At 39.7% G+C, this 21,258-nt stretch overlaps 2 protein-coding genes across 3 annotated transcripts in view; one reads left to right on the top strand and one right to left on the bottom strand.

The window, feature by feature from the left end:
- Positions 1–21,258, bottom strand: part of CTNNA1 (catenin (cadherin-associated protein), alpha 1, 102kDa) — a 124,769-nt gene that overhangs the window by 45,952 nt on the left and 57,559 nt on the right. The window contains exons 1-3 of one of the 2 annotated variants that reach the window (XM_008586776.1): positions 15,225–15,324; positions 4,583–4,663; positions 2,908–3,060 (exon numbers count right to left, since the gene is read on the bottom strand). In XM_008586776.1, coding sequence (XP_008584998.1) covers positions 2,908–3,060; positions 4,583–4,615 — 186 coding nt within the window. In that variant the 5' untranslated portion in view covers positions 4,616–4,663; positions 15,225–15,324. Of the gene's footprint in view, positions 1–2,907; positions 3,061–4,582; positions 4,664–15,224; positions 15,325–21,258 lie in introns of those variants that run through there. The other variant, XM_008586775.1, reaches the window with a different exon arrangement.
- LRRTM2 (leucine rich repeat transmembrane neuronal 2) lies at positions 15,486–18,753 on the top strand. Its single transcript, XM_008586778.1, has 2 exons — positions 15,486–15,911; positions 16,259–18,753. Exons 1-2 carry the CDS (start codon positions 15,908–15,910, stop codon positions 17,803–17,805), a joined length of 1,551 nt encoding a protein of 516 aa, XP_008585000.1. The 5' UTR covers positions 15,486–15,907; the 3' UTR covers positions 17,806–18,753.

Here is a 21,258-nt window from a genome sequence, read left to right as displayed (position 1 = left end):
AAAAGAAATATATTGGTGTGTATTTTATACTTAAAGTATCTCTCAATTTGTATTACAGCAAGAGCATGAACAGGGGAGGTTCCAGAGAGGGAGACTGTGGCTCTCCTCTTCTAATAGCCAGAGAATCCACCTGTGGAATGTGCTGCCTCTGCAGAGAGTTGCCCCATACTGAAAGAGTCCAAGAAAGACTAAGGCCTTTGGGAAGGGAAGGGGACTGTACACTGAGTTCACCTAATCATTATTCAATCAATCATGCCTATATAATGAAACTCCAATAAAAACTGTGGACACAGAAACTCTCTGGAGCTTCCTGGTTGGTGAACACATCAATGTGACAGGAGGATGATGCATCCTGATTCCACTGGGAGTGGCTTATGGGAGAAGCTCTGCATGTGAGACCTTCCCAGACTCTACCTTATGTGTCTCATTTCGCTGACCCTAGTTTATATCCTTTATAGTAAAATGTTCCACGACTTGTTCTAGCAAATTATCGATCCTAAGGGAGGTCATGGGGATCCCCCCCACCAGATTTGTAGCCAGTTGGTCAGAAATGCAGGTGGCCTGGGGACACCTGAACTTGCAGCTAGCATCTGAAGTGAGAGCAATCTTATTGGGGACCATACCCTTAACCTATGGGATCTGCACCAATTCCGGGTGGTTAGCGTCAGAACTGTATTGCAGTATTTTAGGAGGACCATGCCTCCCAAACACATCTGGCAGAATTCTCACTGGCTGTAAAATCTGAAGCTCTCCTTTCCTGCCAGAGGCTTATCACTACCAGCCCTGCCAGCTTTTATATAGCACTCTTACTTCCCCTACACTGCCAGGAAAAATGACAAATGGCCCCCAAAACCAAACTTGATCTGTGGAAATTTACTCTAGTTTGGAGAGAACTAATGAAAAAAAAGTGAAGAAGTCAAGAGATTAACAAAACACTCATGATGAAGTATTTTGTCTTTCCTTGAAACAAGTCTCTGACTAGTTCAAAGTGTTTCATTATAATACAAACGTAGCGCAGGAGGAGAAACCTTGTCACTGAAGAATAAAGTTCTGCCTTGAGTCAGGAATTTGAGGCTTCTACAACACTTCAAAAACTCATTTCCTTTTCATGGACATATGCAATTATATACCTTCATATCTCCATTACAATAAATGTAATTAACTGTTTGCAGAATGGCACAACAAAGCCTATGGTTATACCTCAAGCAATGAAGAGCCATGTGTCATTTAATACATAGATAATATGGGGGGNAAATAAGATGCATAAGCTTGGAAAAAGCTCCTGGAGCAAGGTCTCCAAGTCCACCAAGTCCATGCAATGCTTCTCAGTGGGTGTTAGGCTGCCCACTAAGCCAGTGAGCTGGAGTGTGCAGCCCTCATTGTTGGAGGGATACAAACCTGATGAACTCAGGCAAGTTACTTAACCTCTCTAAGCTCAAGTTTCCTTACCTGACACATGCTGTTGTGGAAAGTACATTGTATCTGAACGTAGCTGGTACACAGTAGGTGCCCAGCAAATGTCAGCTCTGTTAGGCTGGAGAGGCTGATGGTGCAGCTGGCCCTAATAAAGGGCCCACCAGCTACAGTACAAACAAGGGCTGTCCTCTGCTCAGCTGCCACACTGAGCCCTTCACCATGCTGGTACCCAACGCCTTGGGTTGGCAGCATCTTTGCTTCCTGCCATGCAGTCAAACTTTCTAATACATATGCTACTTATAGGAGATCAGCTTCCTGAACACAATCTTTGTACATCTGGAGTATACATTTCATGCTGTCATGTGACTGTTGTGAACAAGATTATACTTAATGGAAACATAAAATGAAAGTCTTCCAATTTTAGTTCCAAATTCCGGATTCATTAACTTGAATAGCAGACTGACCTATGTATTCTGTACATAATTAATTCAGGTCAGAGTAACACTTAATGTTTAAAGAAAACTAGATGTAAAATTAGTAATGCATTTAATATGATTACTGATGTTTTCCTTGGAATATTTTTGTGGTATTAACCTGGCCTAATGTCACTATAAATCCAAACGTACAAAACAGACATTTTACATAAAGGCCCATTTTCTGTTCTTACAGAATGACCAACTTACAAAATGGCCTATGGAATATCTTTTCCAAATATTAGATGTTCTGCATTAAGGTTACAAAATCAAATAATTTGGGTATATGCTTACTGCGTGTCACATTTCTAAAATACAGAAATAATGAATAATTAAACAACAACATAATTTCAGTTAACAAAAGGTAGGTGCAAGTCTAACTTACCTGGAAATTAAATGGCAACTCACTCTTTCTTCTTGCCACCCTACATACCAACCACTTACATTCAGGTTTCTACTATGCAAACATATCAGTTTTGAAGTCTGTCAGAGATCAGTTTCTTCACTTTTTTAAAACAAAAAGATTGGTTTGAGTCTATGTCTTGGGCATAAGGCCAAAAACTTGACATACATCATCATTTAGTGCTCAAAATAATCCCAAAATAGAATCATTAGTATCCTCGATTTACCAGATAAGACATGGGAACTGAGAGAGGTTAGATAACTTGCCAGAAGGAAAGCCTAGCCAGTGACCCCTGAGTTCCAGCCCTTCCCCACTGTTGCTTTCTATACTTTGAGTCTACTTGTGTCATGTTTTATTTTTATTTGCATTAACATTGAGTGGAGATGTTAAGTTTCCAAGATAGGGACTATGTATATTTAATCACATACATAATTAATGTAAACTGACAAAAATGGTAGTTGTGGATACATGTTAAGTGATAATGTAAGACTTTCATTTTATACATGTTGCATATTAGATGGGCCCTTAAAAATTTTAGCTGATGAAATAATGTGATCAAAACTCACCACACTTCATCAAGTTACCTACAGCTAGTAAAACTGCTAATACACTTACCTCAATTAATTTGTTGGCATGTTCACGGAAAACTTGGGCATACTCCTTAACTTCTTTCTCATTTCCATTCTTTGCAGCTTCAATCAATACTAAAAGTGGAACATTGGTTTCCAGGAAAGAATCTGATACGTGGTCCATGACGGCTTTGCGGAGCTAATAATTAAATTGTAAAAATTTGATTTTATTTCTACCAAGAAGCTAGATCACTTTTTCCCTTGTGCTTTTAAATCTAATGGAGGCTTATGATAGACTGGCTGCACTTATATGAGGACCTCTTATGTAAGCCATGCAGTTATACGATCTGCAACACAGAAAACATATGATCATGGAAACAATTACTGCAATTCATCAGAATCTTGGTTTTCAAGACAATATCCTTTTTTCTAGGGAATTACAAAACTAAGGCTTACATCTTAAAGGAATAATAAAAAGCTGAACAAAAAGCAGCTCTGGGTTGAACTGGCACATAGCCTTGGAATCTATGTAATTAGCCTAATTAGCTAAATAAAATGAGAAGAGAGGGAAAAAAGAGCACTTTCTGGTTTATTTAAAAGGGTTAGCACACTATAAATCTTAAAACTTAAAGGTTATCATTATAACCTTTTTTTTTTTTTTTTTTTTGGTGACTGGCCAGTACTGGGATCCAAGCCCCTGACACCTTGGTGTTATAACACCACACTCTATCCAACTGAGTTAACCAGCCAGCCCTGTAATCATTTCTGATACTGCTTCACCAAAAGGAAATTGAATAAAGACACATTCTATCTTCAATTTTGCTTTATATCAGACACGAGCAATAAAATGTCTCTCTACTAACTCTTGGAATTGTTAGAATTATTATTATAACTTCTTTTAGTCTTACTACATTGGTTTATAAATTCAACCTTAACTTCTTTATTTTGACAGCTGGCCAGTATAGGGATCTGAACCCTTGACTTTTGTGTTACAAAGCTGCACTCTAACCATCAACCCTAACTTCTTTAAAGATTGAAACTCAACTTGATTCCAAAATGTTAATGGGGTTATTTATCATTAAATGAAGAGGTTTTTTTTATTTTTGTAAAAAATTAATTAATTAATTATTTTGGTGGCTGGCCACTACAGGAATCAAACCCTGGACCTTGGTGTTATCAGCACCATGCTCTAATCAATTGAACTAACCAATCAGCCCAAATGAAGAGGTTCTTTATTCTGTATTCGTGAACTTGAAAAATTTAACACCCCAAATATCTCTCTATGCCTGCTATATTTGAACTGGAAACACACCTCCACCAAGGATTGAAGGGAACTAAAAATATATAATCAGAATTGGGCAAGTCCAATAAATAACTGGAATTTCCATCTCTAGTGTACATAAGCCAATATAATGAGAACCTTCATGTTTATTTTCACAGGTCTCCAAGTCATTTTAAATTTATTTTCCTATCTATACATCCTTTTCACACTAGAGCTACTTTATTCAGTCCATCCTGGAGGGACTGTTTCATTCTCTGTCCCCATGAGAGTTTATTAGCCATTAAGAAGCTTATTAGCAACAGAGACAGACATAGCCACTTTCCTATGAAAATCCATCCTTTGCCCAACAAAAAATATGAGCCTGGTATTCATTAGGATTTTAATCAAAACTACAAAATTGACAACTTAGTAAAGCAATCAGCACTTTCTTCCAGCTTACCTGTCTACGCAAGTCCCTGGTCTTCTTAGTCATTTTATCTATTGCAGAATTCAGTGCATCACTTCTTTCTTTACGTCCGGCCTGGATAAAAGAAAAAGATGCACATTTTAGTAATTGCCAAATAACCTTAATGATAACAAATAGTTATTTATGCTCAAGTCAACACTGAAAAAAGCAGTACAACTTTTTTAGCCTAAAGTTGTAAAATGGGGCAGGTGGACAACTACGTGATTTTATTTATAAAAACCTAAACTTGTAATTCTTAGGCTCCACATTATCAGATGATTGGAATTGAGGGAGTTTTGCCAAAATAAGTGAAGCCAAGAAACAAAGACTTCCACTTAAAGTTTGGCTTTAAAAATTAAATTTACATTTTAACTCAAGGTTTGGCATACACTAATTTCATTAATGAACCAGATCTCCTTGAAGTGCAAGCAGGAACAGTTTACACCTGATCCTGATGAACTCTGAGATTTGACCAATGTCAAGACGTGAAAGAAGGCACCTGGCACTGAAACAATGTGAAACCAGGAATTTTAAAACTAAGATACACCATGATTGGTGATGAATATTATGCAACTCAAATCAGAATGCTTTGTAAGATTACTTCACCTATCTTTTTTAAAATTCTAGGCTAAGCTTAAAGTAGTTGTACTGAACAGAAAAGAAAGCCACTCTTGGAGAAATATATACATATAACAGGATTTCTTCAGAGACCAGGAGGTTGAGTTGAGATTTGCCTGGGCAACAGGCAAATAGATTGTAGGTGAAACAAAAAGAGACAAAGGTGGTTATCCCAGGGAGAGCTAGCTGTGTCCCTGGAAATTCCTAGTAAGACAGCAGCTAGGTTAAACTCGAAGTGTATTATAAGTTTGTTTCCACAAAACAAGTGTAGGCCTTTCTGAAAAACACGTTAGTAATCATAGGAGAGATACAAATGGACAAAAATGGACAAAAGAATTTAACCCAATGTTCCCTTTGGGTGCCCTAGAGACATTACAGTTTGGGAACGCTGTCAGTACATAAACCAGCATAGCAGATGAATGGTTGGGGATGGGGAGATCTGGTTATGTAGGTACTAAGTGCCTTTTATGTACATTTGTCACTCACTTTATCTCTTATCCCCTATCTATTAAGTGAGGCAATGCCACTTATCTCTCTGCCCCCATCTCTACAGACTTTTAGAGGAGAAAAGAGAAGGAATATTGAGGGATGTAGTTTATTTAGTAGAGGACAGAAAGAAGAGGGGACTCGTGAAAATTAAGAGTTGAAATATAAGTGATACATTGATATGGTCACTATCAAACTTAGTCAGGGTCTCATTCCTTACTCTTTCCCCCCAACACTCCTGACGGCCAATAAAAGTGAGTAGTTCGCTAATATTAATGGGGGGAAAAAAGAGTCTCAACAAAAATGGATTCAGGTAGGAGGATTTCTATCTGCAGGAATAAACTGATTTATTCAGGGCCGGTCAGACGAAAACTCAACCTGAGAAGTATTATTAGTTACTGACAATCTCAAAGATCAAAATAACAGGATCTAAGATAAAGGTAGCTAAAATCGCATCAAAAATCAAACTGACCTCATAATTAATGCTTTAATCTGGGAAGTCTCAGCATATTCTTTAGACAATAACTGACTTCAAGAAAATTTCTCTACAAAAACCCAGTTTTGTCATTGTTCCTAGCGCGTGTGTGTGTGTGTGTGTGTGTTTGTGTGTTTCTAAAAGATTATTTGTTCCAAAGGTTGGGCTCAATGACCTTAGGAGAGCCCAGTCCCCTGCAACCTGGAATGCCCAGGAATTTCCTCAATTTGGGTAGAAAGATTTACTGTGAAAGTTAGGTAAAGCTAAATCCTTGAACTCAACTTTTAAGGGAATTACAGTAATACAGCAAAATTCATTTTAACATGCAATGCAACCCACACCATGAATTTTTAATTCTTTGTCAAACTACCCTAAAATCAATTTGTCTTTCTTTTACTGCAGGACACAGAGGTTTATGCCTCATTAATTAGGAGGGGGCAGTTAAGGAGCAGTTAATTACTAAATAGTTTAGGTTATACTAGACATCCTGCCTTTTAAATCTAAGTGTCCCTTAAGAAAAAAGTCCAATTAGCAAGTTTAGGGTTTTAATCATTTCGCTAAGTTTGATGAAAGCACAAAGCCTGCTTATCTGTAAAAAAAGATTTTACTTCTTTTGAAATTAAAGTTATGATTTTACTTCTAGTTTTAACTGGGCAAAAATTAAGTTAATCAAAGCAACTCTGTAGCATATAACTATTACCGTAAGTAATGAAGAAACTTTAAAATAAGTGATCCCCAGCTCCCACAAATTGAGAGATCCATTCCACTGAGTAGAGAGACCACCCAGGTTCACTCAATTTTGATATGTGCATCCCTACTTGGCAGTGGCAAAAGGGCTTTCTAAGAAAAAGACATGTTTGAGCCTTCAATACATAGCTTCTCTTCAGCAAGTAAATATCAGCTTAGTTGAGGAGAAGCAAAGGTTATTTGCTGAGACAGCCTCTAGTGACACACTTCTGACTGAGATAGTGAAGGAGCTTTCAAAACCCATCTTTAACAGAAGCATGAAAAAGCTACTCCACCTTCCTCCTGTGTGGACTACTATTTATTTAGACAAACTCCTTACTGAGCACCTACTCTGCATCCACTGGACTACTCCAACAGATGGCAGGACTAACCATAATCCTTCTCTCAGAGGGTTTATAACCTAAGATAAAATAATTCTAAGAGCAAAATAATTCTAAAATAATATATAAATAATATAATATATAAATAAAGTAATTCTAAAATAATCTAAGAGCAACACCTAATTCAGCGACACTCTGATAGGAGCTCCTAGTGACATAACAGTGGTTAGAGTAGTTAGTAAAAATTACAGAGAGGCGGTTACATTAAAACTCCTTCACTCCGGGCCGGCCCGGCGGCGCACTGGATAGTGCACCGCTTGGGAAGCGCGGTGGTGCTCCCACCCGAGGGTTCGGATCCCACATACAGACCGGTTCCCGCTCACTGGCTGAGCGAGGCACGGGAGCAACACCGAGGGTTGCGGTCCCGTTGCCGGTCCCGGTCCAGTGGCGACACTGAGGGTTGCGATCCGTTGCCAGACATGGAAAAAGACAAAAAAAACCCTCCTTCACTCCACTCCAACCCATGCCACTTTGAAAGGGATGAAACATGCAACAGCCAAGGAGAGATGAAATAGTCCCTGGCATTGCTGGTGGCAACTAAAAACTCTTTTTTTCCCCCATTTATTTTGGTTTTTGTTTTGTTTCTGACGGCTGATCAGTACAGGGATCCAAACCCTTCATCTTGGTGTTACAATACTGCGCTCTAACCAACTGAGCTAACTGGCCAGCCCCTTGAAGAGCAGTCCTTAAATGTTGTGACAAAGGTTTCCAGGTAAGCCTAGAAACACTACTCAACCTAACCACACAAGAGAAACATCATTCCACTAAGCTTCCAGGGGAAAAAATGCTCTAAACTGAAGGATCCATATGATCTCTTCAGGACTCTCCTGCCAGAGGCTTCCTTCTCTTCTTATTCTACATACTCTCCCTGGGAGAGCCAGGCCACTATTTAATGACTATGGTTACTCTGCCATCTTTCATGTTATGATCCATCAACATGCATTTTGGTTCTTCAGACATGCCAAGCTCTCTCTCACCTACCTGGAATACTCTTTCCCCCTTCCTCTAACTCCTATCCATCCTTCAGATGAGATACCACATCCTTGTCTTAGCTTTCATTGGCCAACTTCAGCAAGTTTGGTGCCCTCCAGAGTGCTCTCACAGCACCTCATGTTTTCCGTCACAGCCCTCCTCAAGTCATACCTTGGGATTGTTACTTGTTGACCTGTCTCCCATGCATTGGACATGAATGAAATGAGAAACCAGTGACCAGTTAGAAAGAGAAATGTTTAAAAGTCATAGAACTCAATGTGTAAGCTATGTGGCAAATCTCCTCCTTTCTTATCATCAAAAGAAAATATAAGACTTTTCATACAACCCCAAATACTGCTTTCTTTTCTCCTTTTAATCTAGAGGAGGAGAGTCAAGTCCAATGTTTTAACCCTGAAACATTTAAGGACAAAGGAAACAGGAAGCTCTGATTAATTTAACAGGAAGGTTTAATTAATTAAAAACATTTCGGGCCGACCCCGTGGCGCACTCGGAAGAGTGCTGCGCTGGGAGCGCAGCGACGCTCCCGCTGCGGGTTCGGATCCTATATAGGGATGGCCGGTGCACTCACTGGCTGAGCGTGGTGCAGGCGACACCACACCAAGGGTTGCGATCCCCTTACCGGTCACGAAAAAGACAAAAAAAAAAAAAAAAAAAAACCATTTCTGCCATCAGAAAATTAAACAAAAAATTTTTTAAAGGAAGAACTATGGCATTCTATAAGATCCAGTCAGAATGGGCATCTGAAGCCTCTTCCCCACAAGACAATGAGGGAAAGGAAGGAATGGAGCAGCATCTTCAATTTCAATTACAAAGGGCAAAAACTGAGGCTGTCATCCATGCAGTAGAGGCCTTCAGATAAAGCAAGGGGTGAGAAGCTTTAGAAGGTGAGTGATGTCCAAGCTGCTACTCATGGGCCACACTTATCACCCCACTTACGTTCTCTTTCCCCTCACAGAGTAGAAGCTTAGAGGTGAACTTTACGGTTTGTCTGGGTATTTTCTCAGATGATAGGGCCACTTTTAGCAAAAACTATAAAACCTTTCAAAAAAGAAATGACTAACTGAAAGAAATATTTGAAAATATAGGGCAAAGTTAATTTCCTTGATCAGCAAAAATATCTTACAAATCTTTAAGAAAACGACCAAATTTGGGGGTAGGGAGTAAGAATGAGCAGATCAAATATACACTCTACAGAAAAAGAACGAAAATGCCAATGTACATACAAAATGATATTCAGTTTCACTCATCATTAAAGAACAAATCACAGAGAATGTTTTTCACCTATCAGATTTGCAGACATTTGCTAGCTTCTAATATGGTGTTAGTTATGGGGAGGGGTGGTTAATGCATAATTACAGACTACTGAGGGGATTATAAAATAGTTTAAACTTTTTGGGAGGCACATGGCAATGTCTATCAATTTTAAATATACATAAACTGTAACCTGGCAATTTCACTACTAGAAACTTATTTTATATATGAACTTGCCTAAGTATGCAAACATATTAAACAGATATTCACTTTACACCGTCTAAAAAGCCAAAAGCATCAAAACAAACTATATATCCATAAATTAGAGTAAAGCCATACAAGGGAAAAGCCATGAAGTCGTTAGATAAGCAGGCAGGCAGCAGCAGGCATGTGCCTGTGCGCATGCACACGAACACACTGACGTGCATGTGCACAGAACAAACAGCAGGACAGAACAAGCTCTCACAGGAGGATAATAGCCTTACGCCACTGCTCCCTCAAGCCTTAGCAAGCCTTGTTTCAGCAATGTGCGATACAGGGATGAACAACTCAAAAGCAGACAGAATGCAGACATGCTGCTATAAGTAATGATTTTGCTCTCTTTGGGTCAAATTTTTATCATCAATTTTCTTTGTACTGATGACATTACATATTCAATTTTTTTGCTTGCCTCAGCCCTTGTCACTGGCCCCTCCACCCCAGAAACTATATCGAGGGATCTCCAAGAATGACATTTCCAAATTTCAACAACCAACAGTGCTAACATCTAGCCAACATACATGCAAATTCACCCCTTTAAACTTAGTCAATTGGGTCAGAGAGCCCACTGAAATTGAAAGAGATTCTTCAAGTAAGTATAAATGGATATTTTACTTCTTAATTCTATCCTGTGCAAATGTACCATGGCTATCTACGTAGGTAGGAGAAAACAAAACTAAATCAAAAGCTACTCAGAACTGTCGAGAAGGAGAAGCAGGGAGGACAACCTTAAACTTAGTTATATACTTCCAAGTAAAAAATGAAGCTCACTAAACACAAAGGGGGAAACATGAACAGTAAAGACACTGGCAGAAGAAATGTTAAAAAAGGAGTTTGGCCACATAAATTTCATTCTGTGTGTTAATCACAACTTCAAGATTATTTCTGTTATTTTTGTTTTGTTTTGAGGTCTAGAGAAGAAATAAAAGATCTTCATGGTTTAAACGCTCACCTGCCCAAACTTCTGTGGGAGATTTTCCCTCACCTAATGTCCAACTCAAGCCTATCACCCCAAGATTTACTGCTGAGTTACTTAGCCTTGGGCACAAAATACAACTCTAGCACAACGTAAATAGGCTGTCACATGATCCTGGCCCTGACATCCCCAATAGCAACAACTGCCAAAGTGTACATCTCCAAAAGTAGAAGGACACATCCCAAACTGTGTGAGTTGCAACATCAAGAGGAACACGACTTACCATCACTAGTGTAACCAGAATCCCTTTCTACTACTTGCTTAGTAGTGTTTACAGACAAGACAGCAAAAGGACTTTAAAAATCAAAATCAATTTAAGGCAGGAATGGGGACAAGGACTCGGGCAAAAATGAGGATTCTGGAGGCCTGATGTGGACAATCTATTTTTGAAAGGAAAGATTTTCTCCCCTTTCAAAAGAAATAAGGATAGTAAAACCCACTTACTCTAAATACAAGTCTCAATACAACAGAGGCTGCCAACTATCCTAAAAGGTTCTTACCAGGGGACATCTTCATACCCACAAAATCTAGTACTTCCACCCTAAGAACTGCTATCACTTTTTGATGAACAAGGAGATTTTCCAAGCAGCGATGAAGACTATCAGCAACAGGGTTTATTTTATTTTATTTTATCTATTTATTTTTGTCCTTTTTGTGACCAGTAAGGGGATCGCAACCCTTGGCTTGGTATAGCCCGCACCACACTCAGCCAGTGAGCGCACCGCACCGGCCATCCCTATATAGGATCCGAACCCGCCGCTGCGCTCCCAGAGCCGCACTCTCCCGAGTGCGCCACGGGGTCGGCCCAACAGGGTTTATTTTAACATGCTTCTCCAGAGCACCTCTGTGCAATACTCTAGTATCAGTGTATTACAATTTTCCTACTTGGGTACTATTAAAGAAACATTTGACTTTTTAGTAATAAAGCAAATATAAATCTCCCTCTGTACCACCAAAGAACAGAAAAGTTAATGTATATACCTGTACATACGCTTCTCCAAGCAGGGAAATAACTCTCCCTAATCAGCAATGTATATACAAGGGTACTTCAAAAGGTTGGTGGAAAAATAGCATTAAAAGATAATACAGGGCCGGCCCCGTGGCTCACTCAGGAGAGTGCGACTCTGGGAGTGCCCAGATCCTGTATAGGGATAGCCGGTGCACTCACTGGCTGGGCATGGTGCGGACCACAATGTGCCGAGGGTTGTGATCCCCTTACCGGTCAGGAAAAAAAATAAATAAATAAAAGATAATACAAATCATTCCATGAACTTTCTGAAGTACCCTCGTATATATCAAAAGCAAAGTCTCATGTGGAGGAATGCAGATTACAGCTGCTTAAGCCCCTGATGCTTGACTCATTCAATTTTCTTAAAACAATTTACAGAGAGGAGAGATGGGTTAGATCTATCTTCTCCTTTGCCTTATGATGAACATCTAAAGCAGTGAAAACTAAGACAAATGATATGGATAGTACCTTCCAGAAGCAGTATTGCCACTTTAATTAAGTCAAAGGCACATGTATACAGAATAAAGCTGCTCTAAAGTGAAACTAAGAAAAAGTTTAGTTCTCGTTAGAGCGCAGTGTTACAACATTAAGGTCAAGGGTTCAGATCCCTGTACTGGCCACCCACAGTCAATCAATCAGTAAATCCCAAACACGCACTGACCCCATTATAAAAAACAGAGAGAGAGAAAGAAAAAGTTTAGTTTAGAAAGAATAAGGTTATCTATTTATCCCTTTTAGCTAAAGAAAGATTAAAAACTGATACAAAATTGCATCAATGGGAACTGTGTACTTTACCAACCTAAATGCAAACTCCATGTCTTCTTTGGTTCCACAGCCTGAACCTTCTGAACCCAAAGAGTGGGCAGGTGAGAAAGGTGGCTGGTGACCTGGAAGGAGCTGTGCTCTCTGGTCTCTGTGATATAGCAGGCATTACTACCCACTTCTTCAGGGGGGCCAAAAAATAATTACTTTTGATTGCACTGGTGCTTCTCTGGGCAATTTTCCTTGCCCACAGGTCTGTTATAATAGTACGGAGATAATATAATTTAGATGGCTTCCATTTATTAGTACTAAGAGGTAGGTAGGCCAAGAAGACTAGAAAGCAGAAAGGAACAAGAGCCTAAGTGGAAGGAGATGCTTTTCCTTCTAAATGTTCACACACACTCATTCCTAATCATGGTTGCTCTAATCCAATTCACTCAATAGCTTTTCTCCCCATGGAACTAAAAGTGTTTACTTGAGGAAAGAATTTAATCTGGCTTCTCCTGAATGGCAAAGGTTTTTTCATCGAAAGGTGGCTGACTTCAATAAGGGCATTTACAACATTCCAAGAGCTTCTTTCCATTAAAAAAAATTTTTTTAACAGACCACCCCTATGAGAGTCCCCTCCTTGAAATTTTTGGGGGCAAGTTTCTATAGAACAGTGTCTCTGAAACCTTGGGTCACAGATCCTGAGGGAATCTGATTAAATCTTATCCACAGAAAAATGAACAAGCAACAGATATCCACAAGCCAGTCTATGGACCCAGCTTAAGAACTTTGAGCCTACACAGAAATATAGAAAGGATCAAGGTCAGTGTGGTATGGCTTCACTGGGGTCTAAAACAGGACATGCCTCCCTCCCTTAACCAGCAAGTAGGAACATGGTGCAGTACTAGTGCAGGCTCATTCCTGAGGACATGGGATTCCATTTACAAGCAACTTTGGCATGGGGAGTTCAATTCTATCTGTGAAACTGCTGTCTGAGACTATGCCTGTCTAATCTTTCCTTTCCCTCTCCCTTCACAGGTATCAGACTTGCGTTATGGTCAGAAGGCTCTACTGGCCCTCAGAGTATTTTTGCTGCCTTCTCTCTTCCTTTATACTTCCCAGGCATTTTCCCCCAATAAAACTGTTGTAATCCCATCGCAGGGTCACTTCTAGAAGGACTCAAACAACACACACCTGCATTGCTGCAGTTTCCACAGCACCTTTACACATGGCCCTAAGGCAGGGACCTTAGAGTCTTCCATTTCTTACTCTAGTACTGCACAAAAAGTTTTCCCCTTTAAAATAATTACTTTTTAGACTTGCTCGGTGAGATGAAGCCCTTGGAAGCCAATAAGCCAATGGTATTCTTGCTTCACAGACACCAACAGTAGTTTTGAGATTTCTGTCCTCAGGTTTGAGACAAGACACACTAATGATGTGAGAGAAATAACATATGTAGGGTCAAATCAATATGGCAAGACACGCAAAAGGCCTTACCTTTGTCAGTCCTGAAAATACGTTATTGACACATGCTAGAAACACCATTTGTATTTATACAGCACTAAACATGGAGTTGTACATTCATAACCAAGGTCTAAAAACTGATGACACTATTCAACAGTGAGAAACTAGAGTTAGGTCAAGCAAAAAACAGGCCAAAGCAAAAATCCTATTCCTGGGCCGGCCCGGTGGCGCACTGCTACAGTGCGCCGCTTGGGAGTGCGGCCGCGCTCCCGCCGAGGGTTCAGATCCCACATACAGACCGGTTCCCGCTCACTGGCTGAGCGAGGTGCGGGCGCAGCACCGAGGTTTGCGATCCCGTTGCCGGTCCTGGTCCGGTACGGGCGCGACACTGAGGGTTGCGATCCGTTGCCGGACACGAAAAAAGACAAAAAGGAAAAAAAAAATCCTATTCCTAAGTATGAGTGACCTTTGCTACTCAAAAGAAAGAGTCTAACAACAGTTAGTATGAGACTCAAAATGCGTTCTCAAGTGTGCCAGTAGGAACTAGTAGCACATACTCTATTATTTCACTGCCACAAGCCCCCAATCACAGCACCAGCTGAGACTTTCAGTTAAGGAGTAGGTGAGATTCTGACTTAAATACAAAAGACCATGTCAGAATTCAGTCACGTATCACTTGTCCTAAATCATCTGTTTCAGTGTTAACACTCAGGACATGTGTATTAAAATGACTGTATCAACCTGCCCTTTCCTCCTAATAGGACATTCAAAAGATCAACTCAGCATTATTTTTCAATCAGCATGGTGATAAAACATTCTTACAAAACAGGACAGAGAAGGAAAAATCTTTTTAAAATAGAGTTCCCCTGGAATTCTCACAGAAAAAATCAAATGCTTTGTCTTGCAATCTTTCCCCCTCCCCTTTATTCTTGGTTTATGATGTTAAGCTCTTACAGACAAAGAAGCCAAGCCCACTTCGCTAGTTTACCAACACATCTAAAGCAAATCATAGTCATACTTTGATTTTAACCAAGCATGACAACAAGGCAATTGAGTAGCTTTCCAAACTACCAGAGCAGTGGCACTACCTTGCATAGGCTGGCATTAAATCAGCACTCCATAAATCGTGCAGGCTTCTGCCCACTTAGATAATCTCTCTATGCAGAATCGGCAGTCTAACACTGGCTCTCACAGGCATTAAAAATCATCTCTCTGCTAACCCAACTCACTGTTCAGACGGGTCTTCTTGAATGTAGCCTTTATTACAATCTCACTGCTGCTTGCTACACTGAAGGAATACCATGTTTTTAAGTCAGGAGTTCTTCTTTCTCGCTTTATTGTAATTAGGGGGTCTTGCAATGACCCTGATACTGTTGCAAAGCACAGTGCTTTTTAACAGTAAAGCTTCTGGAAAACCCAAACAAAAGACACGTCACCCAGTGACGTCAGCCTATATACAGTTCTGTGTGGTCGCAGCACATAAGCAAATCCATTCTTGTGCCGTTTCTCGGAAAAGCTTTTCAGTAAATGCACTCATGCTGCTCCAGGAGCTCTTCTCTGCAACAAGCCACCCATCTGCCTTCAACAAGTTAAGACCATGAGAACTAATGGCTACGGAGAGACTGAAGCTTTGATTAACCAGCTGAACAGTTAGAAGAGGAGAAAATCAATAACTTATATTCAAAACTGATTCAGAGGATCAGAGCAATCACCGAAAATGAAACCAATGCTTTCCAGAGGAATATCCTAAGGAAAAACAACTCACCCTGGTGGATTCAATTTTACCCGGAAAGGCTAGGACACAGAAAACAGGAAACTGGTTGAAGGCTCCTGCATGTTAGAGCCTTTTACAGACTCACTGCGTTGAGTCTGATAACCACGACTGAATGCAGCCTCCAATGTGCTCAGAAGAATGGGTAAGTCCGTGCATTTATGTGTCTTGTACAGTAAAAAAGGAATTATGCTTTAAAATAAGCCACTGAATTCACATTTTATGAGAAAAACCACTGTCACATTTTTGGATTTTGAGGTTTAGGTAAAAGCATACATTGCTGATGACAGGGACATGTTTCATCTTTTTATAAATGGTTTAAGTTCTGTTCCAGTCATACCAAAGTGGTTAATTTTTTCTGCAGTAAATGAAAAATAAGCTATATGTAGTGAAATCTTTCGCCATAATATCATGTTGTTGTTTTTTTAATAACCCAAATATTCTGCTGAAAAATATCCTATCTTCTTGTTTTCCTTAAATTATATTCTGCAGGCTTACATTTCAAGTGGCCATTAGGGGCCCCTATGCTGGCAGCAATATATGCAATGAGTATGGTTTTAAAAATGCTGCCTGCCTTGGGTATGGCGTGTCCACCCAAATGCCGCTGCGAGAAGCTGCTCTTCTACTGCGACTCTCAGGGCTTCCATTCAGTGCCAAACGCCACAGACAAGGGCTCTCTAGGCCTGTCCCTGAGGCACAATCACATCACAGAGCTCGAAAGAGATCAATTTGCCAGCTTCAGTCAACTTACCTGGCTCCACTTAGATCACAATCAAATTTCAATAGTAAAAGAAGATGCTTTTCAAGGACTATATAAACTTAAGGAATTAATCTTAAGTTCCAACAAAATATTTTACTTGCCAAACACAACTTTTACCCAACTGATTAACCTGCAAAATTTGGACCTGTCTTTTAATCAGCTGTCATCTCTGCACCCAGAGCTCTTCTATGGCCTTCGGAAGCTGCAGACCTTGCATTTCCGTTCCAACTCCCTGCGGACTATCCCAGTACGCCTGTTCTGGGACTGTCGTAGTCTGGAGTTTCTGGATTTGAGCACAAACCGTTTGCGAAGTTTGGCTCGCAATGGATTTGCAGGATTAATTAAACTGAGAGAGCTTCACCTAGAGCACAACCAGCTGACGAAGATTAATTTTGCTCATTTCCTACGGCTGAGCAGTTTGCACACGCTCTTCTTACAATGGAACAAAATTAGCAACTTGACATGTGGGATGGAGTGGACCTGGGGCACTTTAGAAAAGCTAGATCTAACTGGAAATGAAATCAAAGCCATCGACTTGACAGTGTTTGAAACAATGCCTAACCTTAAAATACTCCTCATGGATAACAACAAGTTAAATAGCCTTGATTCCAAAATCTTAAACTCTCTGAGATCTCTCACAACCGTTGGCCTCTCAGGCAATCTCTGGGAATGCAGCCCCCGAATATGTGCTCTGGCCTCCTGGCTGGGCAGTTTCCAAGGTCGGTGGGAGCATTCCATCCTATGCCACAGCCCTGACCACACCCAAGGAGAGGATATTCTAGATGCAGTCCATGGATTTCAGCTCTGCTGGAATTTATCAACCACTGTCACTGCCATGGCTACAAGTTATAGAGATCCAACCACTGAATATACAAAAAGAATAAGCTCATCAAGTTACCATGTGGGAGACAAAGAAATCCCAACTACTGCAGGCATAGCAGTTACTACTGAGGAACACTTTCCTGAACCAGACAATGCCATCTTCACTCAGCGGGTAATTACAGGAACAATGGCTTTATTGTTTTCTTTCTTTTTTATTATTTTTATAGTATTCATCTCCAGGAAGTGCTGCCCTCCCACTTTAAGAAGAATTAGGCAGTGCTCAATGATTCAGAACCACAGGCAGCTCCGATCCCAAACACGACTCCATATGTCAAATATGTCAGACCAAGGACCATATAATGAATATGAACCCACCCATGAAGGACCCTTCATCATCATTAATGGTTATGGACAGTGCAAGTGCCAGCAGCTGCCATACAAAGAATGTGAAGTTTAATATCTACCCATCATCAAAAATCACATCAGATAAGTAACCTATTTTACATAGTAGGGGCTAAATACATATCTAATTTTTACCAATGGTGACATTAAGCCTAATTTTCCAAACCAAGTGAAGACTTAGTTTTTGAAGTGTTGAAGTATTTTTAATTTTTTAATGAAACCATATTTTAAGTGTTAAATGAAGCAATGCTCACATTAATTTGCGCTCTTGGAAATTCTAATAATGCTTACTTCAAAATAAGACATTTAATGTATGTAATTATATACCATCGTGTGTAAACATTTACACTAAGGTCTCTGTATGCTATTTTTTCCTACTGAAGACAGTTTGGAAAGAAGCTACTGAGCAGAAAGAGATATGGATCAATACCTGTTTGATCATTGCTCTCCATCCCATGTACCACAACTGGCTTGCTGCTTGAAAGGAGAAAAAGTTCTCTTGTATGATAATTTGGTATTTACTCAAATTAACAATCTACTGCCAGTGTGGGAAGTAGATTCATATATTCTGAAGACTGGTAAATATTGAACACTCTTCCAGAGATTTTGCCTGGGTTGGCAGATATTATCAAAGTCCACACCATGAAATCAGAACCCTTCATGTAATTCTAATAAGCTGAGTGACTCTTTAATATATTTAAACAATGAATCCAAGTGATTGTGAAAAGGTCTCATTGCAGTGAAATCAATACTAAATAATAACACTGACTTATACATCTCTAGTTTGACTTACAATGGTCATGCTGACTTTTGTGGCATTTAGACAATTGTTTTAACCTAGTATTAAATCATCATTTTACTAATTAATTTACTAAATCCTATATTTACATTTATATGTGGGGGGGGGGGAAGATTTAGAAATTATTTTGGAGAGAAAAGAGATAAACTCAGTCAATTAATCCTGACACGCTCCCTCTGATTTGAAAGCATGTGCACGCACACACACACACACACACACACACACACGCACACACATGCACGCGCTCTCTCTCTCTCTCTCTCTCTCTCTCTCTTATCCTGACACGCTCCCTCTGATTTGAAAGCATGTGCACGCACACACACACACACACACACACGCACACACATGCTCTCTCTCTCTCTCTCTCTCTCTCTCTCTCTCTCGTTATGATCAAAGATGCCTTGATAGAGGGGTTTAAACTTCCTTCTTCTGCCTTTTCCTGATCTTCAAACCTCAGAGAGCTAAATTAAAAATAATTGGCTGGCAACAGGCATAATACTGATTCTTGTTCTATATAAAGAAACCATGGAAAAAAACACTTTCAAAATATTATATGCTAAATTTTGACCTTTTAGTAAACATACATATTCACATTGTAAGTGTAGTTCCTTCTAAGTTAAAGTAACAACATATTACTGAGGTGAGTCTTATTGTAGAGCACTTGACACGCCTATCTATGCAGCCACACGGGGTAACTCAAGGGCGGCAGGGAGGTAAGGGGATAAAGAGAAAAGGAAGATTTGAAATCTGACTCAGGTTAGCTGAAGTTTCAAGGCAGCCAAGAGTGATTATACACAATCTGCACCAAAAAAGAGCAAGGCCCTGGGACCAGCCACTGAGAAGGGAAGAGGGGGGAGGTTCTCCAGTGTAAATATAAACATTCCATAATTACCAAATGATAACGATGCCACATTTTTCATGCAGAAAGAATAAGTATTCAGTTTCTTCAGTTATGATTTTTAAGGAAAAACTATGACATATACGGGATTTAGATGCAAGTTACCAAATCACACAGAATTTTTCCATAACAAATTTCCATGTATGGAAAAAATTGTGAAATTAGTGCACTAACCTAATTTTAGAAAAATGAGCATTTTTACAACTGCCATTTACTGTATGTGGAAAAACAGCATAAATCTTTAGAGGAAACTACTACCATAAAGAAAAAAGTTATCTTTTCCTTAACATTAATATTAACATGATATCCTTCATTCAAGGCATATTTTTTTCCAGGATTGAACTGAAAACATGTTAAGACTATAGTTTAACCCATAAGATTTAATCATAATTTTCCTTCAACTGAGAAGGGTACCTCACTACCCTTCACCTAACATGTCGCAGTAAAAAGAAAACTAGATCACAAATTATGGTAAAAATGTGCTCTCTACATTTTGTAAGGTGAGTAGATTAGTTTGGCAAAGTCTCAGCCCGGTTCAATTCAGTTGATTTGAGCAATGAGCATTTCACCTCTTGTTAAACCAGACCCTGAGCTTGGCTGAGCAGACACAGAAGCCGATTTTGCAGCACAGAGCGCAGCACACTACTTCCCCGCAGAGGGGCTGGATCTGAAGCCCCTATTACAAATGAGAGCTCCATGAGCTAAAATTTACCAACCCATTTATCAGGGTGACCATAGCCATTGTCAGGTGACAGACAGCTTGGTCACAATACAACTGTGTCCTGAGCACACAGGATCCCATCAACACTGAAGGACAGTGGAGGAGTATTTTCCATCATTTCAAACCACAACCCAAATTAATTCAAACCATGAGTAGAAGGGTAAAAAATATTGGTTGGGAATCCCCACATTAATCCTAAAGGTTACAGTTAATAAAATGGACCACTGATTGGCACAATCCTTAATGTATGTGGAAAAACAAACTGGAAAAGCAAATCATTTAGTAAGCCAGGGGAACAGAATAGAATAGCCAAGGCAACTAAGGCATATTATCCAGTTGAAAAATAATTTTTTTGCCTTCCATTTTTTTGGTAATGCCCTCTGAGAGAAGTGAATGACAGTGCCAAACAAGCATTTTCCTTTCTCATTTAGAGAATAAACTTCCCTTTTTAATTGCCTATAGAAGGCAGGATTCCATTTAATTTTTGTGTATTTGTGTTTCAATATCGGCACAGGTTTGAAGATGAGACTGTTAGTCATCTGTGCTCTCTTTAGCAACTGGCTGAGGGGGAAAGCATCACAGCAATGCTGCAGATCCTGGTAACACAATGTCAGGGCTTTTACTTTTGGTGGGATTTTATCCTCTTCACCATTACCACCTACTCCCCACCCTACCCACCCACCCCCACCCCGTTTTCAAGGTTAGAGGAAAATGACCATCAGGCCCAAGAAAATAACCTCTCTGGAAAAGGCAAACTAAAGAAGACTATAATACCGTGCCCACCTAGGAATCAAGAACTAGTTTGGAATAATTTATATTAATTTCTTTAGCTTACCAGGGATTTCAATCACCTTTCTGAAGAAAGTGGGATGGTATATTTGAAAATCCATGCACAACTGAGAATACCCACTGCCAACATCAAAAAGCAAAGATACTAATTTTTTAAGCCAAAAATCTGTAATTTCTTAATGTGACCAAGTTAATTTCTGTACCAATTCAATGAATGGAACTGATTAAATTTCCAAACTCCACTAATTATTAAAACCCATCTGCTTATTCTAATGCTAGTCACCAAGAGCTAGACTCCATC

Source organism: Galeopterus variegatus, unplaced genomic scaffold (assembly GCF_000696425.1).
Source record: "Galeopterus variegatus unplaced genomic scaffold, G_variegatus-3.0.2 Scaffold4114, whole genome shotgun sequence".
Lineage (NCBI taxonomy): Eukaryota > Metazoa > Chordata > Mammalia > Dermoptera > Cynocephalidae > Galeopterus > Galeopterus variegatus.
This window is presented reverse-complemented; position numbering and strand designations above follow the sequence as displayed.